This window comes from Scyliorhinus torazame, chromosome 3 (genome assembly GCF_047496885.1).
Source record: "Scyliorhinus torazame isolate Kashiwa2021f chromosome 3, sScyTor2.1, whole genome shotgun sequence".
NCBI classification, from domain to species: Eukaryota; Metazoa; Chordata; class Chondrichthyes; order Carcharhiniformes; family Scyliorhinidae; genus Scyliorhinus; species Scyliorhinus torazame.
In genome coordinates, this window is record NC_092709.1 from 89,200,468 (window position 1) to 89,227,736 (window position 27,269).

At 48.5% G+C, this 27,269-nt stretch overlaps 1 protein-coding gene across 3 annotated transcripts in view; it reads right to left on the reverse strand.

Annotated features, from left to right (window-relative positions):
- Positions 1-27,269, reverse strand: part of klhl2 (kelch-like family member 2) — a 162,241-nt gene that overhangs the window by 106,802 nt on the left and 28,170 nt on the right. For 2 of the 3 annotated variants that reach the window (XM_072495938.1, XM_072495939.1), the window contains 2 exons: positions 3,275-3,400; positions 1,689-1,795 (listed from right to left, as the gene is read on the reverse strand). In XM_072495938.1, coding sequence (XP_072352039.1) covers positions 1,689-1,795; positions 3,275-3,400 — 233 coding nt within the window. Of the gene's footprint in view, positions 1-1,688; positions 1,796-3,274; positions 3,401-27,269 lie in introns of those variants that run through there. The other variant, XM_072495940.1, reaches the window with a different exon arrangement.

Sequence of the window (27,269 nt, forward strand, 5' to 3'; positions counted from 1 at the left end):
TACTCGCCCAGCACTCCCTGTGCCTTTCTTTCCACAGATTGCTCTCGGGGGCTACCTGGCCTCCCCTCTCTTCTGTCCCTCTGTTCCTATTCAGAGGACATTCTACCAGCAGAGTACGCAATCCCCATTTGCTGAGATGCAGATGGCACTGCCTCAGGCACTAAAGGCAGAAAGCCTCTAAGAAGATTAACTATACACCCTGCCAATGCTCCGGTACCCTTTCAGCCTGCCCTAGAATGAGAAAACCATCAAAGCGTGATGGCCACCTGCACAATCTATGGGCAATGTAAAATTCCAAACAGTTTGCTTGTTAATGGGCTTAGCTGTCCACTTAAATGGTCAGTGGGCACACTTCCAGCCCCCCACCCCCCCACACATGCGCCAACCGTAATATTGTACAAGCGCACGATGATGTTGGGACACACGCACACCTGATGTGTTCTTATGCAATTTTACACCACTGGTTCAAGTCAGGCACGCACCCACAACATCAACGCAAGATTCTGGCTTAAGAGTACAATTCTTGTTCAATTGGATTTTAGCCCAAGGATACCAGAGAGCAAACACTACAAGTAGACAGTAATGATTCCTACAATTACTTTAGAAATATATCCTCAAAAAGCAGTTAGCCTCCAGTGGAGGCATGTACCACAATTCTTCTTTGCAGTACTACAAGCACGCAGGGACTTTTTTGGGTGGAGGTATATGCGCATTAAAAGTTGCATAACTTAAGAATGCAACTGACAGGATGCCTAAAACAGGAGTCACCGTGAAGAAAACATAATTAAAAACTTCTGTAACTCAGGATTGAATTTTTCAACTGGTACATATTGAAAGTAAAATATTTAGTCGTTTTAAGTCTTGTGATTTGCTTGTGGTTGCTTACTCTTCTCTGTTGCCTTCTGTGTGACTAAATTACAACCTTTGTTTGTGTGTGTGTTGGAGTTAGCTAACCTCATTTTAGCAGCAACTGGCATCCGAGACTTGAAGAAGGAGATAAAACCATCAAGGACACCCATTCACAACCACTCGTGCTAAAATGCACACAAGATGAGAATTGATTATCATAAAATCCCTACAATGTTGGAGGCTATTCGGCCTATCAAGTCTACACCAGCCCCACAAAAGAGCATCCTACCCATGTCTACTCCCCCGTCCACCCTACCCTATTCATTTAACCTAACCCACATCCCTGGACACAATAGGGCAATTTCATCATCACTAATCTACCTAACCCGCACATCTTTGGACGGTGCAAGCACCCAGAGGAAACCCACACAGCCACGAGGAGAACGTACAAACGCCACACAATTAGAAGTCACCAAAGGCTGGAATTGAATCAGAGTCCCTGGCGCTGTGAGGCAGCAGTGCTAACCACTGTGCCAGCCATTATGAGGGGCATAACAGACGAGATCAAATGGCAGACCTCGTTACTTCAGAGCCAGTTGGCAAGAAGGTACACCAGATTTGTTGTACTGACTGGTCTTCTGATTTTTCATCCGTTTGAGGTAGCAGTTAAATTCCATTCAAGAATCATCCACCAACAAGGTTGGAAAAAACATGGAGAAATCGCAGGTATAATTTTGTGCCCAAGTAATACAGCAATCCCCAATGCACAGCACCTGTATTTTTCTCTACCCATTTATTTTGCTACCTACAGATACATGTAACAACTAGTATCACAATACCTGTAAACATTGCGTGAAAGTATGGACTGCAAGCTGCCAGGACGACTCGGTGTGCTGGAATCTCAGTATCTTCAGCTACAAGTGTTACATCACACAAAAGGTTATGGCTGTAAGAGAACAGAGTGAAGATCATTAGTAGCAAACCTAATGGGTTGCTGACACCTCATTGCTGCTTTCTGAGTCAGAGTCAACAGAGTAAGGGAAAGCCCAGGGTTGGGAGCTTTGCGTTTCTGCTGGATGTTAGCCAGAAATACAGTAGGTATGATATCACAATTAAAGGTTAATGAGAGAGAATGTTATGCCATAAACAAGGTCAAGAGGTGTATATTTTCATATACCGTATGGCCATTTATGGAGTTCAAACTCTACTAGCTGCCATGGTGGGATTTGAACCCCTGCTCTCATACCAGTAGTCTGGGCCTCTGGATTATAGTCCGGTAACATTACGACTACACCACCTATTTCCCTACATTTCAATACAGAGAAATGTGAGGTTGTATAAAAAAAGCACAGTGCTGGAAAACCCCAGCAGGTCTGGCAGCATCTGTGGAGAGAAACGAGAGCTCATAATATTTTGAGATGATAAGATTCATCTTTGGAACTGTGCAAGATAGCACACTTTGGGCTTCATAAAATAATACTGCTTGGAAAACAAGTGTCTAAGTGGGATAGAGGAAGAGGGGAGTTTAAGGGCACAGATGAACAAAATCACAAAGTAAATGAAAGGGCATCAGAAAAGGTGCAAAAGTGACTTATTAGACTGATATTGAGAGGTTATATCCATTGGGAACGATTGAATAGGCTAGGACTCTTTTTACAACAACAACTTATGTTTCTATAGCCCTTTTAACGTAAAGTATCCAAAGCACTTCACAGGAACAAGGTCAAACACGTATGACACCAAGCCACAGAAGGATTCAGTCACATGACCAATGCTTGGTCAAAGAGGCAGGTTTTATGGCATGTCTTAAAAGAGGAAAGTTAAGGTGGAAAAGACTAACTTGACAGATTTGACAGGATAGGCAGAAAGAAGAGGTTTCCACTTGTAGGTGGGGCCAGAACCAAGGACCATAAAATAAACTGTTTACCAACAAATCCACAGAGAATTCCAGGGGGGGGGGGGGGGGGGGGGGGGGGGGGCCTTCTTGGGTCAGGTGATCTGTTGCTGTGGTGCAAATATTTTGTAATACTGAAGAGGCAGAAAGGAAGATGAGCATGGATCGCACACCACAAAGTATTATATGCAGAATAAAATTAATTGCTATGAACTGCAGATAGAGGTTTTTTTAAACATATCGCGCTGATGGTTAATGTTTACTTGGCACCTGCTGGGATGCCAAATGTCACCAGTAATTAGCAGTGAATTACGATCAGTCCCCAGATTTCCCCTGTCAGTTCAAGCAACGAGAGAAGGGACAAGTGAAAACCTCAATATCTGCACTTGTGCATCTATAACAGGTTATAAACCTGGCAGCATATTGCCTACTGTGAAAAGCTTAATACAGAACTATAGAACCACACACACAGCGATTTTCTGTTCATCATCAAAATACTAGTTTCAAGCTCCAATGGACATAGAGACATACCTTCTCAGTTCATTCATAACTTTAAAAGCTTTTTTCATATGACGAGGATTTACAGTCACTGGACCCTGCTTCTCAGAAACATCATCCTTTAGATCATGGCGTTTATGTTGGCATAATTTTGTGCACCTGTAAGCAAGAATGAGGATTAAAAATCCATCAGGAAAGGTTTGCAATAGATTAAATATGGCTATTTACATAGCTTTAGTCCGACTAAGTCCGCAAACAATTAAATAATTATACACATTATCATAATACAACTATGCACCAGCAAGGCATTCATATGGAATAAACAATTAAATAATTATACACATTATCATAATACAACTATGCACCAGCAAGGCATTCATATGGAATTACACAGTTCCAATTTGTAAGGAATGATTGAAATACATTAAAAAATTATGGGAAAACATGAAACCAAAGTAAGCCACCACAATCAGAGCTGGCACAGTGGCTAGCACAGCTGCATCACAGCACCTGGGACCCAGGTTCAATTCCATCCTTGGGTCACTGTGTGCGGAGTTTGCACTTTCTCCCCGTGTCTGCGTGGGTTTCCTCCCACAGTCAAAAGATGGGCAGGTTATGTGGACTGACAATGTTAAACTGTCACCGAGTATCCAAAGGTTAGGTTGGATTACAGGGATAGGGTGGGCCTGTGGGCCTAGGTAGGGTGCTCTTTCGGAGGGTCGGTGCAGACTTGAGGGGCTGAATGGCCTCCTTCTGCGCTGTAGGAATGTTATGGTTCTATGGTCCTAATCAAAATACCTGGCATTACAATGACAAGGCTCTTAAAAAATATATTTTTTTTTTTAAAATCACCAGAACTGTGGCAGCATGATTGATTACTGACATTAACTAATATCTCAAGAAACCATTGTATACAATTAAAACACTGTATACAAGGTATGCATGCAGTAAAAGTGCAAAGACTGTAATGGAAAACTGTGTGTCGCAGCAGCTAACAAGGTTCAACCGAGTGAGGAAACCCTTAAATACAAGACCAATAATCCTATACAACTTTCTAGGTTTAGCTGGTTAGGATTCCCCTCGAGACCGATACTGTAAAAAGTGAGGTGGATTTCCCAATGACTGACAAAGAATCACAAAAGGATTTCTGGTTTTAAGACTTTTACTGTAACAAACTAAAATCAACAGAGTCAAACACTACTTGACAGACAACTAAGACACCAAACTAAAGGAAAGGTATCTGCCCATTAACTAATGCAACCAAAGTTGGGAGAGGGTATGGAGGAGGAGTTTTGGTGTGAGGTGCTCCAGAGGGTGAACGCCTCCAACTCATGTGCAAGGTTGGGGCTGATACAGCTGAAGGTGGTATATAGAGCAGACCTCACAAGGGCGAGGATGAGCCGGCCGGGGGGGGGGGGGGGGTCCTGCAAACCACGTTCATATTTTTTAGTCCTGTCCAAAGCTGGAGAATTACTGGAAGGAGGTGTTTAGGTTAATCTCTAAAGTGGCGCACGTGAAACTGGACCCGGGCCCTCGGGAGGCCATATTCGGGGTGCCGGACCAGCCGCGGCTGGAAATGGGTGCGGAGGCTAATGTTGTAGCCTTCGCCTCGTTGATCGCCCAAAGGTGGATTCTGTTAAGGTGGAGATCAACCTCTCCACCGTGCCCTGGTGTGGCGGGGGGACCTGCTGGAATTCTTGACTCTTAAGAAGGTCAAATTTGAACGGAGGGGAAGGATGGAGGGGTTCTACAATTCATGGCCGTTATACATTATGCACTTTTGAGAATTGGATTACATTGAACATTAGGGGGGGGACTGTATGTGTTAATGGTGACTATGGGTGATTCCTGTTATTTTTTTTATATTAACATGCGGGCTAATGTTTGGTGGGAGGATGGGATTGTGGTTATTGATATGGGGATTGACATTGCATTCGTTACTGATTATTGTTTATCGTTGCGTGTAAATTTGGGAGAAAATGTGAGAAAGGAGAAGAAACATTTTTTTTTTTTTTTAAACTAAATGCAACCAAAATACTTTATGACACCTTTTTTTACACTGCACTTCCAGAAGAAATGTAATCTTGAATAAGTTCCAAACTCCTCCGCCTAGCTTTCCAGCAAGATCCCTTCTCCCTGCCACTCTCAAGTCTTCCAGTGTCCTTTGTAAACCATTCCACTCAGTCTTCCATATATACTGATGGGCTCACTAGTGAGCCTATGAGCAGCCAATACAGTGAGAAGACAAGCTGGAAACAACAGGAAGTTTTCAAGGGTACAGGCCAGGGCGAGAGCGAAGACGACAGCGATGGTGGAGCGAGTGGCAGCAGGGACAGCGGATGAGAGGCCAATCAATCACTGTTTGCATTTTGCGAAATAACCGTTTTGCAAAATAACATGCAAATGGTTATGAAAAGCTCTACAGTTAGCACAAAAATTGGTGTTTACATAGCACCTTCGTGACCATAAACTGTCCCTAAGAGCTTTACAGCCAATTATGCACTTTTGAAGTGTAGTTACTTTGGTAACTTAGGAAACACTAGCCAATTTCCACATAGCAAGCTCCCACAAACAGCAATAACCACCAGATAATCCATTTTATTATGTTGATTGAGGAGTAAACATTGGTCAGGATAGCAGGGATAGCTTTCCTGCTCTTCTTTGAAGTATTGCCATAGGTTCCTTTACATACAACCATGGGCAGACAGGGCTTCAGTTTAGTGTCTCACCCAATAGACTGCACCTCTGACAATGCAGTACTCTCCCAATTGTGTCACTTAGATTTTATGCACAATAAAATAATTAACAGTGGAGGCAAATTTCATTACTTTTCTTACTCAATTCAACACAGCAGTGTTATCACGAGATCTATTGTGTACATATGCTGTACAGCAAAAAAGTTTAGTACATCAAAGCCAATACATTTAGTGTAATACATTTATTGTACGAACACTCTGGCTTTCACACATCCTGAACTCTCAGACACCCCTTGGTCCCAAACAACATCCAATATTATACAATTCTATGGGCTAATTTACCTTTGGTTATTCCGATCACTACTTCACTTCAAAACTAGAATTAAAATGTTCCCCCAGACACAATTAAAGTGTCAACAAACAAAATCTAATTGCACTGCTGCCTGGATTTCTTATCTTGAAGCATGGTGTACAAGTGTCCCTACGTCTGAGCGAGAAGCTACAAGCTCAAGTCCCACTCCTGATCTCTATGGCCTTGGAAGGTGCATTCATAACATGACCAAAAAAGTAGATTAGCAGCCTATAAATTCTTTCAATACCCCTGATGGCAGGCAGAAAGGGAAGAGTTTTCTAGTCAACAATGCTGTCGAAGGCAACGAGAAACCACTGCAGTATTTTGGCAAGCATAACACTGGATCGATCCAATGAAAGTCCACAGTCACCAACACCCTCTTAGGCTTTGACAAAGGGTCATCTGGACTCGAAACGTTGGCTCTTTTCTCGCCCTACTGATGCTGCCAGACCTGTTGAGATTTTCCAGCATTTTCTCTTTGGTTTGGGTGGAAATCAGGAATAGTAAGGCGAAAAGGTCACTGATAGGAGTAGTCTATAGGCCACCAAATAGTAACAGGATGGTAGGGCAGGCAATAAGCAAAGAAATAACGGATGCATGTAGAAATGGTACAGCGGTTATCATGGGAGATTTTAATCTGCATATCAATTGGTTTAACCAGGTTGGTAAAGGCAGCCTGGAGGAGTTTATAGAATGTGCCCAGGATAATTTCCTGGAACAGTATGTAATGAAACCTACAAGGGAACAAGCGGTCCTAGATCTGGTCCTGTGTAATGAGGCAGGATTGATTAATGATCTCATAGTTCGGGATCCTCTTGGAAGGAGCGACCACAATATGATGGAATTTAAAATACAGTTGGAGGATGACAAGGTAAATTCAAACGCTAGTGTTTTGTGCTTAAACAAAGGCGATTACAATGGGATGAGAGAAGAACTAGCTACGGTAGACTGGGAGCAAAGACTTCATGGTGAAGCAGTTGAGGAACAGTGGAGAACCTTCCGAGCGATCTTTCAGTGTTCAGAAAAGGTTCATACCGACAAAAAAGAAAGACGGTAGAAAGGGGAAAAATCGACCGTGGATATCTAAGGAGGTGAGGGAGAGCATTAAATTGAAGGAAAAAACATACAAAGTGGCAAAAATTAGTGGGAGACTAGAGGACTGGGAAGTCTTTAGGGGACAACAGAAAGCTACTAAAAAAGCCATAAAGAAGAGTAAGGTAGACTATGAAAGTAAACTAGCTCAGAACATAAAAGCAGATAGTAAAAGCTTCTACAAATATACAAGACAAAAAAGAGTGGCGAAGGTAAATATTGGTCCTTTGGAAGATGAGAAGGGAGATTTAATAATAGGAGACGAGGAAATGGCTGAGGAGCTGAACAGGTTTTTTGGGTCAGTCTTCACAGTGGAGGACACAAATAACATGCCAGTGACTGATGGAAATAAGGATATGATAGGGGAGGACCTTGAGATGATTGTAATCACTAAGGAGGCAGTATTGGGCAAGCTAATGGGGCTAAAGGTAGACAAGTCTCCTGGCCCTGATGGGATGCATCACAGAGTGTTAAAAGAGATGGCTAGGGAAATTGTAAACGCACTAGTGATAATTTATCAAAATTCACTAGACTCTGGGGTGGTCCCAGAGGATTGGAAAGTAGCAAACGTGACACCACTGTTTAAAAAAGGAGGTCGGCAGACAGCGGGTAATTATAGGCCAGTAAGCTTAACTTCGGTTGTAGGGAAAATGCTGGAATCTATCATTAAGGAGGAAATAGCGGGGCACCTGGAGGGAAATTGTCCCATTGGGCAGACGCAGCATGGGTTCACAAAGGGTAGGTCGTGTCTGACTAATTTGGTAGAATATTTTGAGGACGTTACCAATGCAGTAGATAACGGGGAGCCAATGGATGTGGTATATCTGGATTTCCAGAAAGCTTTTGACAAGGTGCCACACAAAAGGTTGCTGCATAAACTAAAGCTACATGGCATTGAGGGTAAAGTGGTAGTATGGGTAGAGGATTAGTTAACTAACAGAAAGCAGAGAGTGGGGATAAATGGGTGTTTCTCTGGTTGGCAACCTGTAACTAGTGGGGTCCCTCAAGGATCAGTGTTGGGCCTGCAGTTGTTCACAATTTACATAGACGATTTGGAGTTGGGGACCAAGTGCAATGTGTCAAAGTTTGCAGACGACACTAAGATGAGTGGTAAAGCAAAAAGTGCAGAGGATACTGGAAGTCTGCAGAAGGATTTGGATAGGTTAGGTGAATGGGCTAGGGTCTGGCAGATGGAATTCAATGTTGCCAAGTGTGAGGCTATCCATTTTGGGAGGAATAACAGCAGAATGGATTATTATTTAAACGGTAAGCTGTTAAAACGTGCTGCTGTGCAGAGGGACCTGGGTGTGCTGGTGCACGAGTCGCAAAAAGTTGGTGTGCAGATGCAACAGGTGATTAAGAAGGCTAATCGAGAGACTTCCGGGTGCGGCGATGACCAGCTGAGTCGCACGTTTCGGCAGCTCCCGGTGAAACGGACTTTTGGGCTCTTGATAGGAGCCCCAACGGCCATTTTGACGGCTAAAAACACTGCGGTAAACCAGAAGGGAATCCCCCCTGGATACGGATGAAAAAAGGAGGAGAAAGTGGCCTGATTGCAGTAGATCCTTTAGAACAGCGGCAAGGAAGGCAAGCAAAAACCAAGATGGCGTCGGAAGGTGGCAGTTTAACATGGGGCCCTGAACAACAAGAGTTCTTGAAATGCTGTGTGGAAGAGCTCAAAAAGGAAATGAAGAAAGAGCTGTTGGCCCCGATACTACAGGCGATCGAAGGGCTAAAGGAGGAACAAAAGACCCAGGAGCGGGAGCTTCGGGTCGTGAAGGCAAAGGCAGCCGAGAATGAGGACGACATATAGGGCCTGGTGGTGAAGACGGAGATGCATGAGGCACATCAGAAACGATGTGTGGAAAGATTGGAGGCACTGGAGAACAACGCAAGGAGGAACAACCTGAGGATTCTTGGTCTTCCTGAAGGTGCGGAGGGAGCGGACGTCGGGGCATATGTGAGCACTATGCTGCACTCGTTAATGGGAGCGGAGGCCCCGGCGGGTCCGTTGGAGGTGGAGGGAGCATACCGAGTGATGGCGCGAGGGCCGAGAGCAGGAGAAATTCCCAGAGCCATAGTGGTGAGATTCCTCAGTTTTAAGGATCGAGAAATGGTCCTTAGATGGGCAAAGAAAACTCGGAGCAGTAAATGGGAGAACGCGGTGATCCGCGTTTATCAAGACTGGAGTGCGGAGGTGGCGAGAAGGAGGGCGAGCTTTAATCGGGCCAAGGCGGTGCTTCATAAAAAAGATAAAATTTGGAATGCTCCAACCGGCAAGACTGTGGGTCACATATCGAGGGAGGCACCACTACTTTGAGACGGCGGATGAAGCGTGGACTTTTATTGTGGAAGAAAAACTGGAATGAGCGGGCTATTTAAAAGAACGTTTGAACAAAGTGGTGGGGCGAATGTGGGGGGCAAAGAGGGGGGTTAAAAAGGGGGGAAAGAGGAGTTTTATGTACTAATCCTGCGATGTGGTAACTTTTCTCTCTTCCACAGGTGGTGATGGGGGGGAGGAGGGGAGGTGGAGGAGATGGGGCGTTGGCCATTGGGGGCGGGGCCAAGGGAGAAGCGCGGGCTTGGTTCCCGCACTATGATAATCATAGCGGGAATAGAGAAGCAGGAAGGAAGGGGCGTCGCACGGTGCGAGCCGAGGTCACGGGGGGAAGCCGAGGTCGGCCAGAGTTTGCTGACTTCTGGGAGGAACATGGGGGGAGTAATTACGCTAGCGGGGGATCTAGCGGGGGGGGGGGGGGGGGGGGGGGGAGGGGGGAATTACTGGGTTGCTGCTGCTGGGGAGAGGGGGGAGCTGGTATGGGAGGGGATGGGCGGGGGGGCACCGCCTGGGGGAGATACAGCTGCGTGGGAACCGGGTGAGGAGCTGGAAAAAGGTGGTGGCTAATCGACAAGGGGGGGGTAGGAAGCCCCCCCAACCCGGCTGATCACGTGGAACGTGAGAGGGCTGAACAGGCCGATAAAGAGGGCACGGGTACTCGCACACCTTAAGAAACTTAAGGCAGATGTGGTTATGTTACAGGAAACGCACCTGAAACTGATAGACCAGGTTAGGCGACGCAAAGGATGGGTGGGGCAGGTGTTCCATTTGGGGCTAGATGCGAAAAACGGGGGGGGGGGGGGGGCTATATTAGTGGGGAAGCGGGTAATGTTCGAGGCAAAGACTATAGTGGCGGATAACGGGGGCAGATACGTGATGGTGAGTGGCAAACTACAGGGGGAGACGGTGGTTTTGGTAAACAGATATGCCCCGAATAGGGATGATGCCAATTTTATGAGGCGGATGCTAGGACGCATTCCGGACCTAGAGATGGGAAAGCTGATAATGGGGGGAGATTTTAATACGGTGTTGGAACCAGGGCTGGATAGGTCGAAGTCCAGGACTGGAAGGAGGCCGGCAGCAGCCAAGGTACTTAAAGATTTTATGGAGCAGATGGGAGGTGTAGACCCGTGGAGATTTAGCAGACCTAGGAGTAAGGAGTTCTCGTTTTTCTCCTATGTCCATAAAGTCTACTCGCGAATAGACTTTTTTGTGCTGGGAAGGGCGTTGATCCCGAAGGTGAGGGGAACGGAGTATACGGCTATAGCCATTTCGGATCACGCTCCACACTGGGTGGACTTGGAGATAGGGGAGGAAACAGGAGGGCGCCCACCCTGGAGAATGGACATGGGACTAATGGCAGATGAGGGGGTGCATTGAAAAGTACTTGGAACTCAATGATAATGGGGAGGTCCAGGTGGGAGTGGTCTGGGAGGCGTTGAAGGCGGTGGTTAGAGGGGAGCTGATATCAATAAGGGCACATAAAGGGAAGCAGGAGAGTAAGGAACGGGAGCGGTTGCTGCAAGAACTTTTGAGGGTGGACAGACAATATGCGGAAGCACCGGAGGAGGGACTGTACAGGGAAAGGCAAAGGCTACATGTAGAATTTGACTTGCTGACTACGGGCACTGCAGAGGCACAATGGAGGAAGGCACAGGGTGTACAGTACGAATATGGGGAGAAGGCGAGCAGGTTGCTGGCACACCAATTGAGGAAAAGGGGAGCAGCGAGGGAAATAGGGGGAGTGAGGGATGAGGAAGGAGAGATGGAGCGGGGAGCGGAGAGAGTGAATGGAGTGTTCAAGACATTTTATAAAAAATTATATGAAGCTCAACCCCCGGATGGGAGGGAGAGAATGATGGGCTTCTTGGATCGGCTGGAATTTCCCCAAGGTGGAAGAGCAGGAAAGGGTGGGACTGGGAGCACAGATCGAGGTAGAAGAAGTGGTGAAAGGAATTAGGAGCATGCAGGCGGGAAAGGCCCCGGGACCGGATGGATTCCCAGTCGAATTCTATAGAAAATATGTGGACTTGCTCGCCCCGGTATTGATGAGGACCTTTAATGAGGCAAAGGAAATGGGGACAACTGCCCCCGACTATGTCTGAAGCAACGATATCGCTTCTCTTAAAGAAGGAAAAGGACCCGCTACAATGTGGGTCCTATAGACCTATTTCCCTCCTAAATGTAGATGCCAAGATCCTGGCCAAGGTAATGGCAATGAGAATAGAGGAATGTGTCCCGGGGGTGGTCCACAAGGACCAAACTGGGCTTGTGAAGGGGAGACAGCTGAACACGAATATACGGAGGCTGTTTGGGGTAATGATGATGGCCCCACCAGAGGGGGAAACGGAGATAGTAGTGGCGATGGATGCCGAGAAATCATTTGATAGAGTGGAGTGGGATTATTTGTGGGAGGTGTTGAGGAGATTTGGTTTTGGAGAGGGGTATGTTAGATGGGTGCAGCTGTTGTATCGGGCCCCGATGGAGAGGATGGTCACGAATGGACGGGGATCTGCATATTTTCGGCTCCATAGAGGGACAAGGCAGGGATGCCCTCTGTCCCCATTATTGTTTGCACTGGCGAATGAGCCCCTGGCGATAGCGTTGAGGGGTTCCAAGAAGTGGAGGGGAGTACTTAGAGGAGGAGAAGAACACCGGGTATCTTTGTATGCGGACGATTTGCTACTATACGTGGCAGACCCGGCGGAGGGGATGCCAGAAATAATGCGGATACTTGGGGAGTTTGGGGATTTTTCAGGGTATAAATTGAACATGGGGAAAAGTGAGTTGTTTGTGGTGCATCCAGGGGAGCAGAGTAGAGAAATAGAGGACCTACCGTTGAGGAAGGTAACAGGGGACTTTCGTTACCTGGGGATCCAGATAGCCAAGAATTGGGGCACATTGCATAGGTTAAATTTAACGCGGTTGGTGGAACAAATGGAGGAGGATTTCAAGAGATGGGATATGGTATCCCTGTCACTGGCAGGGAGGGTGCAGGCGGTTAAGATGGTGGTCCTCCCGAGATTCCTCTTTGTGTTTCAGTGCCTCCCGGTGGTGATCACAAAGGCTTTTTTTAAAAGGATTGAAAAGAGCATCATGGGTTTTGTGTGGGCCGGAAGACCCCGAGAGTGAGGAAGGGATTCTTACAGCGTAGCAGGGATAGGGGGGGGCTGGCACTACCGAGCCTAAGTGAGTATTATTGGGCCGCTAATATTTCAATGGTGAGTAAGTGGATGGGAGAGGAGGAGGGAGCGGCGTGAAAGAAATTAGAGAGGGCATCCTGTAGGGGGACTAGCCTACAGGTTATGGTGACAGCCCCATTGCCGTTCTCACCGAGGACCTACACCACAAGCCCGGTGGTGGTGGCTACACTGAAGATTTGGGGACAGTGGAGACGGCATAGGGGAAAGACTGGAGCCTTGGGGGGGTCCCCGATAAGAAACAACCATAGGTTTGCCCCGGGGGGAATGGATGGGGGATATGGAATGTGGCAAAGAGCAGGAATAACGCAACTGAAAGATCTGTTTGTGGATGGGAAGTTCGCGAGTCTGGGAGCGCTGACCGAGAAATATGGGTTGCCCCAAGGGAATGCATTCAGGTATATGCAACTGAGGGCTTTTGCGAGGCAACAGGTGAGGGAATTCCCACAGCTCCCGACACAAGAGGTGCAGGACAGAGTGATCTCAAAGACATGGGTGGGGGATGGTAAGGTGTCAGATATATATAGGGAAATGAGGGACGAAGGGGAGACTATGGTAGATGAACTAAAAGGGAAATGGGAAGAGGAGCTGGGGGAGGAGATCGAGGAGGGGCTGTAGGCAGATGCCCTAAGCAGGGTAAACTCGTCGTCCTCGTGTGCCAGGCTAAGCCTGATTCAGTTTAAGGTATTACACAGGGCGCATATGACTGGAGCACGGCTCAGTAAATTTTTTGGGGTGGAGGATAGGTGTGCGAGGTGCTCGAGAAGCCCAGCGAATCATACCCATATGTTTTGGTCATGCCCGGCACTACAGGGGTTTTGGATGGGGGTGACAAAGGTGCTTTCAAAAGTAGTGGGGGTCCGGGTCGAACCAAGCTGGGGGTTGGCTATATTTGGGGTTGCACAAGAGCCGGGAGTGCAGGAGGCGAGAGAGCCCGTTCATTAACTACCTCGCAGAACGATAAAGGAAATGGGAAGGTAACAGCAGCAACGGGGCAGCACGGTAGCCTTGTGGCTAGCACAATTGCTTCACAGCTCCAGGGTCCCAGGTTTGACTCTGGCTTGGGTCACTGTCTGTGCGGAGTCTGCACATCCTCCCAGTGTGTGCGTGGGTTTCTTCCAGGTGCTCCGGTTTTCTCCCACAGTCCAAGGATGTGCGGGTTAGGTGGATTGGCCATGATAAATTGCCCTTAGTGTCCAAAATTGCCCTTCGTGTTGGGTGGGGTTACTGGGTTATGGGGATAGGGTGGCGGAGTTGACCTTGGGTAGGGTGCTCTTTCCAAGAGCTGGTGCAGACTCGATGGGCTGAATGGCCTCCTTCTGCACTGTAAATTCTATGAAACCCAGGGGCGGGGGGGGGGCGGGGGGGGGGGGGGGGGGGGGCGGGGGGGGGGGGGGGGGAGGGCTCGGGTGGGTCCTCAGGGGTGTTTTTGTATAGATATTTGTACTTGGTTATGTATATTGGACTGTTTTATTTTATTATCTGGGAGAGTTATTATTTTTGTTATGGCAGTTGCCATTTAGTTTATATATTATTTATTTATTTGTTAAAAACGGTCACTGTTATTTATATTGTTTTATTGTTGTAAAAAGGGAAAAACCTTTTGTATTGTTTTGTTTGGCCGAAAATAAAATATATATTTTTTTAAAAGTAATTGCGGGTACGGCTTTCGCTATTTTCGGGAATACAAACTCCCGACAGTTTTGGTCCCAGAGTGGTTAAGCCACTTCTAATCGGGTCCCATCAGGATGTCGCTAGTAATATGTTGCTAACTTTTTATTGGTTCAATAGCTCTGTTTTATAACCTTTGCTCTAGAGTCGCCAGGTATCTTTATGATACCGCCACGAGGTTCAAGTTCAAGTAATGATTAATAACTCAATACACCAATTAGTAAGATTCAAATCAAAGCACATTTATTATACACAGTAAATCACTACTCATGCATAAACTCTACTTTCTAAGCTATTTCTATCACTAACAGGCCTATACTTCGCTTCGGACTGGCCCACTAGGTCAGGGGAACAAATGGACTTTTGTTTGGGTTCTGAGTCTGCGGGATTCAAAAGCTGGTATGGACTGGTAGCTAGGAGCGCCTATCTCGTAGCGAGCGTTGACTTGAGACTTGCGTTCTTTGGAGGCAGCTGGACAGGTCACTGTCAAGGGTTGGTTCGGGTTGCTGAGAGACCCTGTCAAGAAGGACTATTTGAACTTGGGGGGGCTTTACTTTATAGTCCCCAGGGGCTTTCCACCTTTCGGGGCGGACCCCGTACCTGGTTTCAAGTGATTGTACTTTGGGGGTTTCGTTGGGGAACTTTTTCGTATTTTTGATGGGTTAAAAAGATATAACAAGTTTCTAGGAGCGGTCCACTTTTGACTGCTCACCTCATCGCCACCACTGGAAGTTGTCAAATAAGAAGTGGGTCAGTGTGAGAACAAGTTTAGTCGGGTAGAGTTGGGTGTCAGGGACATGTTTAAGGCAAAGGAATTCAACATTTAAAAGAAAGGAAGTATGTATAATTCAGACAGCATTTTGTCAGACCTGGTCAGTGAATTTTTTTTAATCTTCATTTTTCCCTCGAGTTATTGAACTAATCTTCATCGTATGAGAGATTCTCTTCAGTCTAAGATGAAGGGATTCCATTTATTGATGTGCACATGGGGATTCTAACAGGATTGAGGATAATTTTAGGCAGTGATTATTTTCGCTGGTTTACGAATGAGAAATTTCAGCCATGAAATACCATTTGCACTTCTGAGCTGGCTTGTTCTGTGCAATATTAAGCTAAATTGCAGATCTACAATTCAGGAAGCTGTCAAATTGGTTAGGTGTGGCAGTCTGTTGTGGCTATGAAAGTGGTACAGCTTAGAGATTCATGCATGAAATTGTTGTAACATGTCCACTTCCACTGTAGAAAACCAGGTGGTCCTGATCCAAGTACCATGCCCTAGGAGGGGATAAAAGCAAATTACTGCAGATGCTGGAATCTGAAACAAAAGAACATAAGAACTAGGAACAGGAGTAGGCCATCTGGCCCCTCGAGCCTGCTCTGCCATTTAATGAGATCATGGCTGATCTTTGTGGACTCAGCTCCACTCTCCGGCCCATACACCATATCCCCAAATCCCTTTATTCTTTAGAAAGGGATCTATCTTTTTCTTAAAAACGTTTAAAGAAGGAGCCTCAACTGCTTCACTGGGCAAGGAATTCCAGAGATTCACAACCCTTTGGGTGAAGAAGTTCCTCCTGCACTCCGTCCTAAATCTACCTCCCCTTATTTTGAGGCTATGCCCCCTAGTTCTGCTTTCCCCGACCAGTGGAAACAACCTGCCCGCATCTATCCTATTTATTCCCTTCATAATTTTATATGTCTCAATAAGATCCCCCCGCATCCTTCTAAACTCCAATGAGTACAGTCCCAGTCTACTCAACCTCTCGTCATAATCTAATCCCCTCAACTCTGGGATCAACCTAGTGAATCTCCTCTGCACTCCCTCCAGTGCCAAAAAGTCCTTTCTCAGGTAAGGAGACCAAAACTGAACACACTACTCCAGATGCGGCCTCACCAACACCCTATACAATTGCAGCATAACCTCCCGAGTCTTGAACTCCATCCCTCTAGCAATGAAAGACAAAACTCGATTAGCCTTCTTTTTTTTAAATAAATATTTTATTGAAAATTTTTGGTCAACCAACACACTACATTGTGCATCCTTTACACAATATTATAACAACACAAATAACAATGACCTATTTTATAAACAAAAAATGAATAAATAATAAATAACAAAAATGAAAACTAACCCTAATTGGCTTATCACAAGTAACACTCTCCAAAAATATAATTTAACAGCCCAATATATAATTATCTGTCGCAACGACCTATACATATTATACAGTATATATTAACAACCCTGAGAGTCCTTCTGGTTCCTCCTCCTCTTTCCCCCCCCCCGATCCTGGGCTGCTGCTGCTGCCTTCTTTTTCCCATTCCGTCTATCTTTCTGCGAGGTATTCGACGAACGGTTGCCACCGCCTGGTGAACCCTTGAGCCGAACCCCTTAATGCAATCTTTATCCGTTCTAGTTTTATAATCCCTGCCATGTCGTTTATCCAGGTCTCCACGCCCGGGGGTTTGGCTTCCTCCCACATGAGCAATATACTTCGCTGGGCTACTAGGGACACAAAGGCCAAAACATCAGCCTCTCTCGCCTCCTGCACTCCCGGCTCTTCTGCAACCCCAAATATAGCCAACCCCCAGCTTGGCTCGACCCAGACCCCCACCACCTTCGAAAGCACATTTGCCACCCTTACCCAGAACCCCCGCAGTGCCGGGCATGACCAAAACATGTGGGTGTGGTTTGCTGGGCCTCTCGAGCATCTCCCACACCTATCCTCTACCCAGAAATATTTACTGAGACTTGCTCCAGTCATATGCGCCCTGTGCAAAACCTTGAATTGGATCAGGCTTAGCCTGGCGCACGAGGGCGAAGAGTTTACCCTACATAGGGCATCTGCCCACAGCCCCTCTTCAAACTCTTCCCCCAGCTCTTCTTCCCATTTTCCCTTCAGCTCATCCACCATGATCTCCCCCTCATACCTCATTTCCCTGTATATATCCGACACCCTACCATCCCCCACCCATGTCCCTGAGGTCACTCTATCCTGAATCTCCTGCGTCGGGAGCTGCGGGAATTCCCTCACCTGTTGCCTCGCAAAAGCCCTCAGTTGCATGTACCGAAATGCATTCCCTTGGGGCAACCCATATTTTTCCGTCAGCGCTCCCAGACTCGCAAACGTCCCGTCTACGAACAGATCTCTCAGTTGCACAACCCCAGCTCTCTGCCATGCACCAAATCCCCCATCTATTCTCCCCAGGACAAACCTATGATTATTTCTTATCGGGGACCGCACAGAGTCTCACGTCCTTCCCCTATGCCGTCTCCACTGCCCCCAAATTTTCAGTGTTGCCACCGCCACTGGACTTGTGGCGTATTTCTTCGGGGAGAACGGCAACGGCGCCGTCGCCAGTGCTTGTAGGCTGGTTCCTTTGCAGGACGCCATCTCCAATCTCTTCCACGCCGCTCCCTCCCCTTCTCCCATCCACTTACACACCATTGAAATATTGGCGGCCCAGTAGTACTCACTTAAGCTCGGTAGTGCCAGTCCCCCCCTATCCCTGCTACGCTGCAAAAACCTCCTCCTCACTCTCGGGGTCTTCCCAGCCCACACAAAACTCATGACACTTTTCTCGATTTTCTTGAAAAAAAGCCTTCGCGACCATCACCGGGAGGCACTGAAACACAAAGAGGAATCTCGGGAGGACTACCATTTTGACCGCCTGCACCCTACCCACCAGTGACAGGGGCACCATGTCCCATCTCTTAAAATCCTCCTCCATCTGTTCCACCAATCGTGTTAGATTAAGCCTATGTAAGGTTCCCCAACTCCTGGCTATCTGAATCCCTAAGTACCGGAAATCTCTTGTTCCCTTCCTCAGCGGTAAATCATCTATTCCCCTGCTCTGCTCCCCCGGATGCACCACAAACAACTCACTTTTCCCCCATGTTCAATTTGTACCCCGAGAATTCCCCAAACTCCCTGAGTGTCTGCATTATCTCAGGCATTCCCTCCACTGGGTCCGCAACATACAGCAATAAATCATCTGCATATAATGATACCCGGTGTTCTTCTCCTCTCCCGAGTACTCCCCTCCACTTCCTGGAGCCCCTCAGTGCTATGGCCAGGGACTCAATTGCCAATGCAAACAGTAACGGAGACAGGGGACACCCCTGCCTCGTCCCTCTATAAAGACGGAAGTAGTCAGACCTCTGCCTGTTTGTGACCACACTTGCCACCGGGGCCCTATATAGCAGCTGTACCCATCCAATAAACCCTTCTCCAAAACCAAATCTCCTCAACACTTCCCACAGATAGTCCCACTCCACTCTGTCAAATACTTTCTCGGCGCCCATCGCCACCATTATCTCCGCCTCCCCCTCTGGTGGGGACATCATCATCACCCCTAGCAGCCTTTGTATGTTCTTGTTCAGCTGTCTCCCCTTAACGAACCCAGTTTGATCCTCGTGGACCACCCCGGAACACAGTCCTCTATCCTCGTCGCCATCACCTTGGCCAGGAGCTTAGCATCTATGTTTAAAAGGGAAATGGGCCTGTAGGACCCACACTGCAGCAGGTCTTTTTCCTTCTTCAAAAGGAGCGATATCGTCGCCTCCGACATAGTCGGGGGCAACTTCCCCCTTTCCCTGGCCTCATTAAAGGTTCTCGTCAAAGCGGGGCCAGTAGGTCCATATATTTCCTATAAAATTCCACCGGGAATCCATCCGGTCCCGGGGCCTTCCCCGCCTGCATGCTCCCAATCCCTTTTACCACCTCCTCCATCTCAATCTGTGCTTCCAGTCCCGCCCTCTCCTGCTCCTCCACCTTCGGGAATTCCAGCTGATCCAGGAAACACATCATTCCCTCCTTCCCTTCCGAGGGCTGAGCCTTATATAACCTCTCATAGAATGCCTTGAACATCCCGTTCACTCTCTCCGCTCCCCGTTCCATCTCTCCCTCCTCATCTCTCACCCCACCTATCTCCCTCGCCGCTCCCCTCTTCCTCAGTTGGTGGGCCAAAGCCGACTCACCTTCTCTCCATACTCATATTGTACACCCTGTGCCCTCCTCCACTATGCCTCTGCCTTACCCGTGGTCAGCAGGTCAAATTCCACATGTAGCCTTTGTCTTTCCCTGTACAGTCCCTCCTCCGGTGCCTCTGCATATTGCCTGTCCACCCACAGAAGTTCCCTTTCTTTACCCTCTTGCTTCCCTTTATGTGCCCTTATGGATATCAGTTCCCCTCTGACCACCGCCTTCAACGCCTCCCAGACCACTCCCACCTGAACCTCTCCGTTGTCATTAAGCTCCAAGTACCTTTCGATACACCCCCTCACCCTTAGACATACCCCCTCATCCGCCAATAAGCCCATATCCATTCTCCAGAGTGGGTGCTGTTCTTTTTCCTCTCCTACATCCAGGTCCACCCAATGTGGAGCGTGGTCCGAAATGGCTGTGGCCGTATACTCCGACCCCGTCGGAATCAGTGCCCCTCCCAAGACAAAAAAGTCTATCCGTGAGTATACCTTGTGAACATGGGAGAAAAATGAGAACTCCTTACTCCTAGGCCTAATCAATCTCCAGGAGTCTACCCCTCCCATCTGCTCCATGAAGTCCTTGAGCACCCTGGCCGCTGCCGGCCTCCTCCCGGTCCTGGACCTCGACCGGTCCAGCCCTGGATCAAGCACCGTATTGAAGTCCCCCCCCCCATTACCAACTTTCCCGCCTCCAGGTCCAGGATACGCCCCAACATACGCCTCATAAAATTTGCATCATCCCAGTTCGGGGCGTATACGTTCACCAGGACCACCGCCTCCCCTTGCAATCTGCCACTCACCATCACATATCTACCCCCACTATCCGCCACTATGGTCTTTGCCTCAAACAGTACCCGTTTCCCCACTAAGATAGCCACCCCCCTATTCTTCGCATCTAAACCCGAATGAAACACCTGCCCCACCCATCCTTTACGTAGTCTGACCTGGTCTGTCAGTTTCAGGTGCGTCTCCTGCAACATAACCACATCTGCCTTTAATTTCTTTAGGTGTGCGAGTACCCGTGCCCTTTTAATCGGCCCGTTCAGCCCTCTCACGTTCCACGTGATCAGCCGGGTTGGGGGGTGCTCTTTACCCCCCCCCTTGTCGACTAGCCATCCCCTTTTTTAACCCAGCTCCTCACCTGGTTCCCACGTACCTGTATATCCCACCGACGGTGCCCCCCCCCCCCGTCTCGACCACCCCGTCCCATAACAGCTCCCCCTTCTCCTTAGCAGCAGCAACCCAGTTAACCCCCCCCCCCCTCCGCTAGATCCCCCTCTAGCGTAGTTGCACCACCCATGTTGCGCCCAGAAGTCAGCGAACTCTGGCTGACCTCGGCTTCCCCCCTTGCCCTCGGCCCCCACTGTGAGAGGCTCCCTCCTTCCTGCGTCCCTGTTCCCGCCATAATTACCATAGCGCGGGAGCAAAGCCCGCATTTCCCACTCGGCCCCGCCCCTAATGCCGCATTTCCCTTCTCCTTCCCCTTTCCGTCCCACCGGCACCCACAGTTCCTCATACTCCCATTTCCCCCCCCCCCCCCCCCCCCCAAAAATGGGGAAAGAGAGAAAAGTTAGAAAAGTTACAGGATCACAGAATTAACAAATTGAAAAATCATCTCCCCCCCCCCCTTCCTCGCCCCACAATCACCCCACCACTTTGTCCCAGAAGCTCTTTCTTTCGCCAGACTATTCCAGCTTCTCGTCCACAATGAATGTCCACGCCTCTTCTGCAGTCTCAAAGTAGTGGTGCTTCCCTTGGTGTGTGACCCAGTCTCGCCGGTTGCAACATTCCAAATTGAACCTTCTTTTTGTGAAGCACGCCTTAGCCCGATTGAAACGTGCCCTCCTTCTCGCCACCTCCGCACTCCAATCCTGGTATACACGGATCACCGCGTTCTCCCACCTACAGCTCCGAGTTTTCTTCGCCCATCTGAGGACCGTCTCTCTGCCATTGTAGCGGAGAAACCTCACCACTATGGCTCGAGGTATTTCTCCAGCCTTTGGTCTTCGCGCCAGAACTCGATAGGCTCCCTCTACCTCCAAAGGGCCCGTCGGGGCCTCCGATCCCATTAGCGAGTGAAGCATCGTGCTCACATATGCACGGGCATATGTGAGCACGGTAGCATTGTGGATAGCACAATTGCTTCACAGCTCCAGGGTCCCAGGTTCGATTCCGGCTTGGGTCACTGTTTGTGCGGAGTCTGCACATCCTCCCAGTGTGCGCGCGGGTTTCCTCCCACAGTCCAAAGATGTGCAGGTTAGGTGGATTGGCCATGATAAATTGCCCTTAGTGTCCAAAATTGCCCTTGGTGTTGGGTGGGGTTACTGGGTTATGGGGATAGGGTGGAGGTGTTGACCTTGGGTAGGGTGCTCTTTCCAAGAGCCGGTGCAGACTCAATGGGCCGAATGGCCTCCTTCTGCACTGTCAATTCTATGATAATGATATGTCCCGACGTCCGCCCCCTCTGCGCCTTCGGGAAGACCCAGGAGTCTTAAATTCTTCCTCCTCGAATTATTCTCCAGTATTTCCAACCTCTCCACACACCTTTTGTGCTGTGCCTCGTGCGTCTCTGCCTTCACCACCAGGCCCTGTATTTCATCTTCGTTTTCAGCAGTCTTTGCCTTCACGACCCGAAGCTCCAGCTCCTGGGTCCTCTGCTCCTCCTTTAGCCCTTCAATTGCCTGTAATATCGGGGCCAACACTTCCTTCTTCAACTCCTTCTTCAGCTCTTCCACACAGCGCTGCAGGAACTCTTGTTGGTTCCAGGCCCCATAACACACGGCCACCTTCCGACGCAATCTTGCTTCGAGCTTCCCTTCCTTGCCGCTGCTCCAGAGAATCTTCTGCAATCCGGCCGCTATCCTCTCCTTTTTCCATGCGTGTCCGGGGGGATTCCCTTCTGGTTTACCGCACAGTGCTTTTGGCCGTTTAAATTGTCGTTGGGGCTCCTATTAAGAGCCCAAAAGTCCGTTCCAACGGGAGGTGCCGAAACGTGCGACTCAGCTGGTCATTGCCGCACCCGGAAGTCCGTACCCGCAATTACCGCACCGCCTTAATACCCCTTGTTCCAAATTTTAAAAGATGTATTTAGAGAGGAAAGATGGCAATGCAGGCAATGCAACGCCTCATGAACCCTGAAGAATTTGTGGTCGCAGCAACCAGCAGTAGAGTAGGACAGTGTCCCGTTTGGGAAGAGGAAATTAGAAAGTACCTCAAAGGGGAAGGATGGCACCTTTGGAGCGAATTCTGTGAAAATGAGGAAACAGGTCCCGGGAGTATAGGACATACTTGGTGGGAGAACCAGAGCGAGATTCACACGAAGAGCTTAGGAAAAGCTCGCAAGCCGATGGCAATCGTGTCCTGTTTGGCACAATTGCGAGGCACAGAGGAGGTCGTTAGGAGGCTCCGGAAAGAGATAGAAGGCATACATCGAATGAGCACGGTCGATGTGAGCGAGATAGAGAAAGAAAACGTAGAGTTAAGGAGGAAGTTGGCAGCAAAAGACGGAGAGGTGGATGATGCCAAGTGGGCACACCACCAGTCTTGTCTGGCGCACTTAAGCAGCTTCCAATCCCAGTACAAAAAGGCCTATCAGGACACGTAACGTGCAGTCCTGGTACGAGAGGAAACCGAGAAGCAGGTAGAGGCATTGCAGAGGCAGTGTAGTGACCTGAAGGCAGCGTTAAGAGCACTCCATGCCACCACGGAGCAAAGACAAAGCTCATTAGACCACGCAAAGTGCCGGAAGCAGATTGCAGAGCTGCAATCTCTGCTTTCAGTTCAAAAAGTATTCCAGGAAACCTTTGGATCACAGCTAGATGAGGAAGACGGCCCTGATTGGGAAGAATTGAGTGAGACAGCGCAGAGATATGTTTAGGGAACATGTGTGCAGGGAAAGCCCCAGAAGAGAAAAGCGCCCCAACCCCCCACAGAGCAGAGAGTTCAGGCTCCAATGAACCCAGTCACCACCCACCGCACAGCCACATCGGACGACACGGAATTTTTGTACACCATCCCCTTAACAGTGACCCAATTATGGGACGCGTGCGATAAAATCAAACCGTTCCTCCCCACCTCAGACCCCCACCACTTCTTTGCCAGAGTAAAACAGCAGGCTACCATGTACGGCCTGGATGAGCGTGAGCATGTAAAGCTCACAGTTTTGAGTTAGACCCTTCGGTCGGAGCAGCCCTTCCCGACCCACAGAATGTAGGAGGAGGCACCCTTGCAGAAATGCATACCGCGATCCTAGACGCGATCGGGTATAACAGGGGTGACCCCGTAGATGGCCTCAATAAATGCAGACAAAAGAAAACCGAGCACCCCACAGCATTTGCTGGACACCTGTGGATCCATTTCGCAGCAGTTTTCGGAGACTTAGACCGCGCCCATTTGTCCCCAGACAACATGGCCAAATGGACCCGCACCCTTATCTCCCATGCCACAGAAACAGGACAAAAAGCTTGTGCGAATTATGATCCTCAGAGGAGGCTCATAACGAGAAATGGGTTGTAAAAATATTGTCCCGCTCCTGGGAGCAATCTGTTCAAAACAAACCCACGAATAAAAATCCCGAAGAACAGCAGGCAGAAGCAGACATACACGCAGTTAAGGCACACCAGAACCCCGCATAGGTAAATGAAGGCAAGAACAGCCCCCCACAAAAGTCACAGGAGTGTTACAACTGTGGACATTTAGGACACTTTGCAAGAGAATGCAATGCCCCACAAAAGCAACAGAGAGCCCAGCAGACAGGCACTCTAAATAAGAACAGGACAAAGCCAATACATAGCGTTAGCACCCATTCAGATCAGACGGACCTGAACGGAACAGACTGACGGTGTTCGGGCTCCCCCAGTTGGGTCTGCGACACCCTTTGGGGTAGGTCCAGCCAACCAGTAGTTGCAGCAAAAATACGGGGACAGCACAGAGTTTCTCTGGGACAGAGTAGGGTCCCGCACCACAATTAATTCCTCCACCATGTTTCAAAAGGACACGTGGCCCACTACAGCCACCATCACCCTCAGCGGCTTCACAGGCCACTCACAGCAGGGACACATCACAGCCCCTGTACCCATTCAAATCGGCAACATCACCACCAAGCACCCCATAGTTTTAGTCGATCTACCCCACACAGCAGAACACATTTTAGGCATAGATTTTATGAATTCCTACATCCTTTGATCCAGTCAACCAAGGTGTCTGGAAAATGGCAAGATCCGCAAGAGCCCCCGCAACGCTCACCATAGGAGAATATGCAAACAAGATTAGCGCAGTAGGCAAATTTTGGTTTGACCGGACTACGATTAGCACGGACAAGCAGGTTAAGGCAGTTTTACAAAAGAACAGGACAGCATTCGCAACCCACAAACACGACTGTGGCCGGATGACTGGTTCAGTACAAATCACAGGACCGGACCTTAGACCCCAAAAGCAATATGGATTTCCCCAAGAGGTAGAGGGAGAAATTGCAAAAGTTATCGACAGCTTATGAGAGCAGGGCGTACTTAGATCAGTAGCCTCCACTAATAATGCCCCGATTTGGCTAGTGAGAAAGCCCGCTGGATCATGGCGACTGACCATCGATTACCGGGAACTCAACAAAGTCACCCCCGCAGCAGCCCCCACAAGTCCCGAAACCATGCTCAAACATGGACTCAACTCACAATTCTTTACGGTTTTGGACGTCAGTAATGGATTCTGGTCCATTCCATTGGCAAAAGCTTGTCGATACAAATTTGCCTTCACGTTTAAAAATCAGCAGTACACGTGGACATGCCTTCTGCAAGGATTCCACAACTCCCCCCTCCATTTTCCACCGACAGCTGGCAAATGGTTTAGCCAAATTTTCTCGCCCCGAATGTCTGGTCCAGTACGTAGACGACCTACTACTGCAGACAGACACCAAGGCAGAGCGCATCGAGCTTCTGTCCTAACTCCTGGAACTCCTACAGATAATTGTTTGTAAAGTCAACCCCAAAAAGGCCCAGATTTTGGAAAAAACAAAGTGATACATTTGGGTGCAATTATCACTCACGGTAAACGCGAGATCGAGCATAAAAGGATTGACTCGATTGCTAAATTGCCCCTTCACCAGAACATTTCAGCCCTCCGGTCGTTTTTAGGACTGGTTGGCTACTGCCCAAACCACATTGACAGTTTCGCCAGCAAGGCAGCACCCCCCACAGAAAGGAGCCCCCTGGGAATGGCTTCCGCACAATACGGATGCTGTGGACTCTTTGAAAAGAGCACTCATAGCAGCCCCCGCACTACAAGTTCCAGACCCGCTTTCCCCTTACGCGATAGAGGTAGCAAGCACAGACCGCACCCTTTCGGCCGTGCTCCTCCAGGAACGGCACGAACAATTAAGGCCCATGGCTTACACCTCGAGAGTGTTAGATGCTGTGGAGCAGGGATTTTCAGCCTGTGAAAGGCCCCTGCTCGCAGTTTTCTGGGCAGTTCAGTATTTTTCGTACATTACCGGACTGAACCCCATCACAATCCTCAAGGAACACACCCTCACCCACCTTTTACTGGACGGACGACTTAAGGACAGTACTGGACCTGGTATTGGGGAATGAGCCCGGCCAGGTGGTAGATGTTTCAGTAGGGGAGCATTTCGGTAACAGTGACCACAATTCAGTAAGTTTTAAAGTACTGGTGGACAAGGATAAGAGTGGTCCGAGGATGAATGTGCTAAATTGGGGGAAGGCTAATTATAACAATATTAGGCGGGAACTGAAGAACATAGATTGGGGGCGGATGTTTGAGGGCAAATCAACATCTGACATGTGGGAGGCTTTCAAGTGGCAGTTGAAAGGAATACAGGACCGGCATGTTCCTGTGAGGAAGAAAGATAAATACGGCAATTTTCGGGAACCTTGGATGACGAGTGATATTGTAGGCCTCGTCAAAAAGTAAAAGGAGGCATTTGTCAGGGGTAAAAGGCTGGGAACAGACAAAGCCTGCGAGTAATATAAGGAAAGTAGGAAGGAACTTAAGCAAGGAGTCAGGAGGGCTAGAAGGGGTCACGAAAAGTCATTGGCAAATAGGGTTAAGGAAAATCCCAAGGCTTTTTACACGTACATAAAAAGCAAGAGGGTAGCCAGGGAAAGGGTTGGCCCACTGAAGGATAGGCAAGGGAATCTATGTGTGGAGCCAGAGGAAATGGGCGAGGTACTAAATGAATACTTTGCATCAGTATTCACCAAAGAGAAGGAATTGGTAGATGTTGAGTCTGGAGAAGGGGGTGTAGATAGCCTGGGTCACATTGTGATCCAAAAAGACGAGGTGTTGGGTGTCTTAAAAAATATTAAGGTAGATAAGTCCCCAGGGCCTGATGGGATCTACCCCAGAATACTGAAGGAGGCTGGAGAGGAAATTGCTGAGGCCTTGACAGAAATCTTTGGATCCTCGCTGTCTTCAGGGGATGTCCCGGAGGACTGGAGAATAGCCAATGTTGTTCCTCTGTTTAAGAAGGGTAGCAAGGATAATCCCGGGAACTACAGGCCGGTGAGCCTTACTTCAGTGGTAGGGAAATTACTGGAGAGAGTTCTTCGAGACAGGATCTACTCCCATTTGGAAGCAAATGGACGTATTAGTGAGAGGCAGCACGGTTTTGTGAAGGGGAGGTCGTGTCTCACTAACTTGATAGAGTTTTTTGAGGAGGTCACTAAGATGATTGATGCAGGTAGG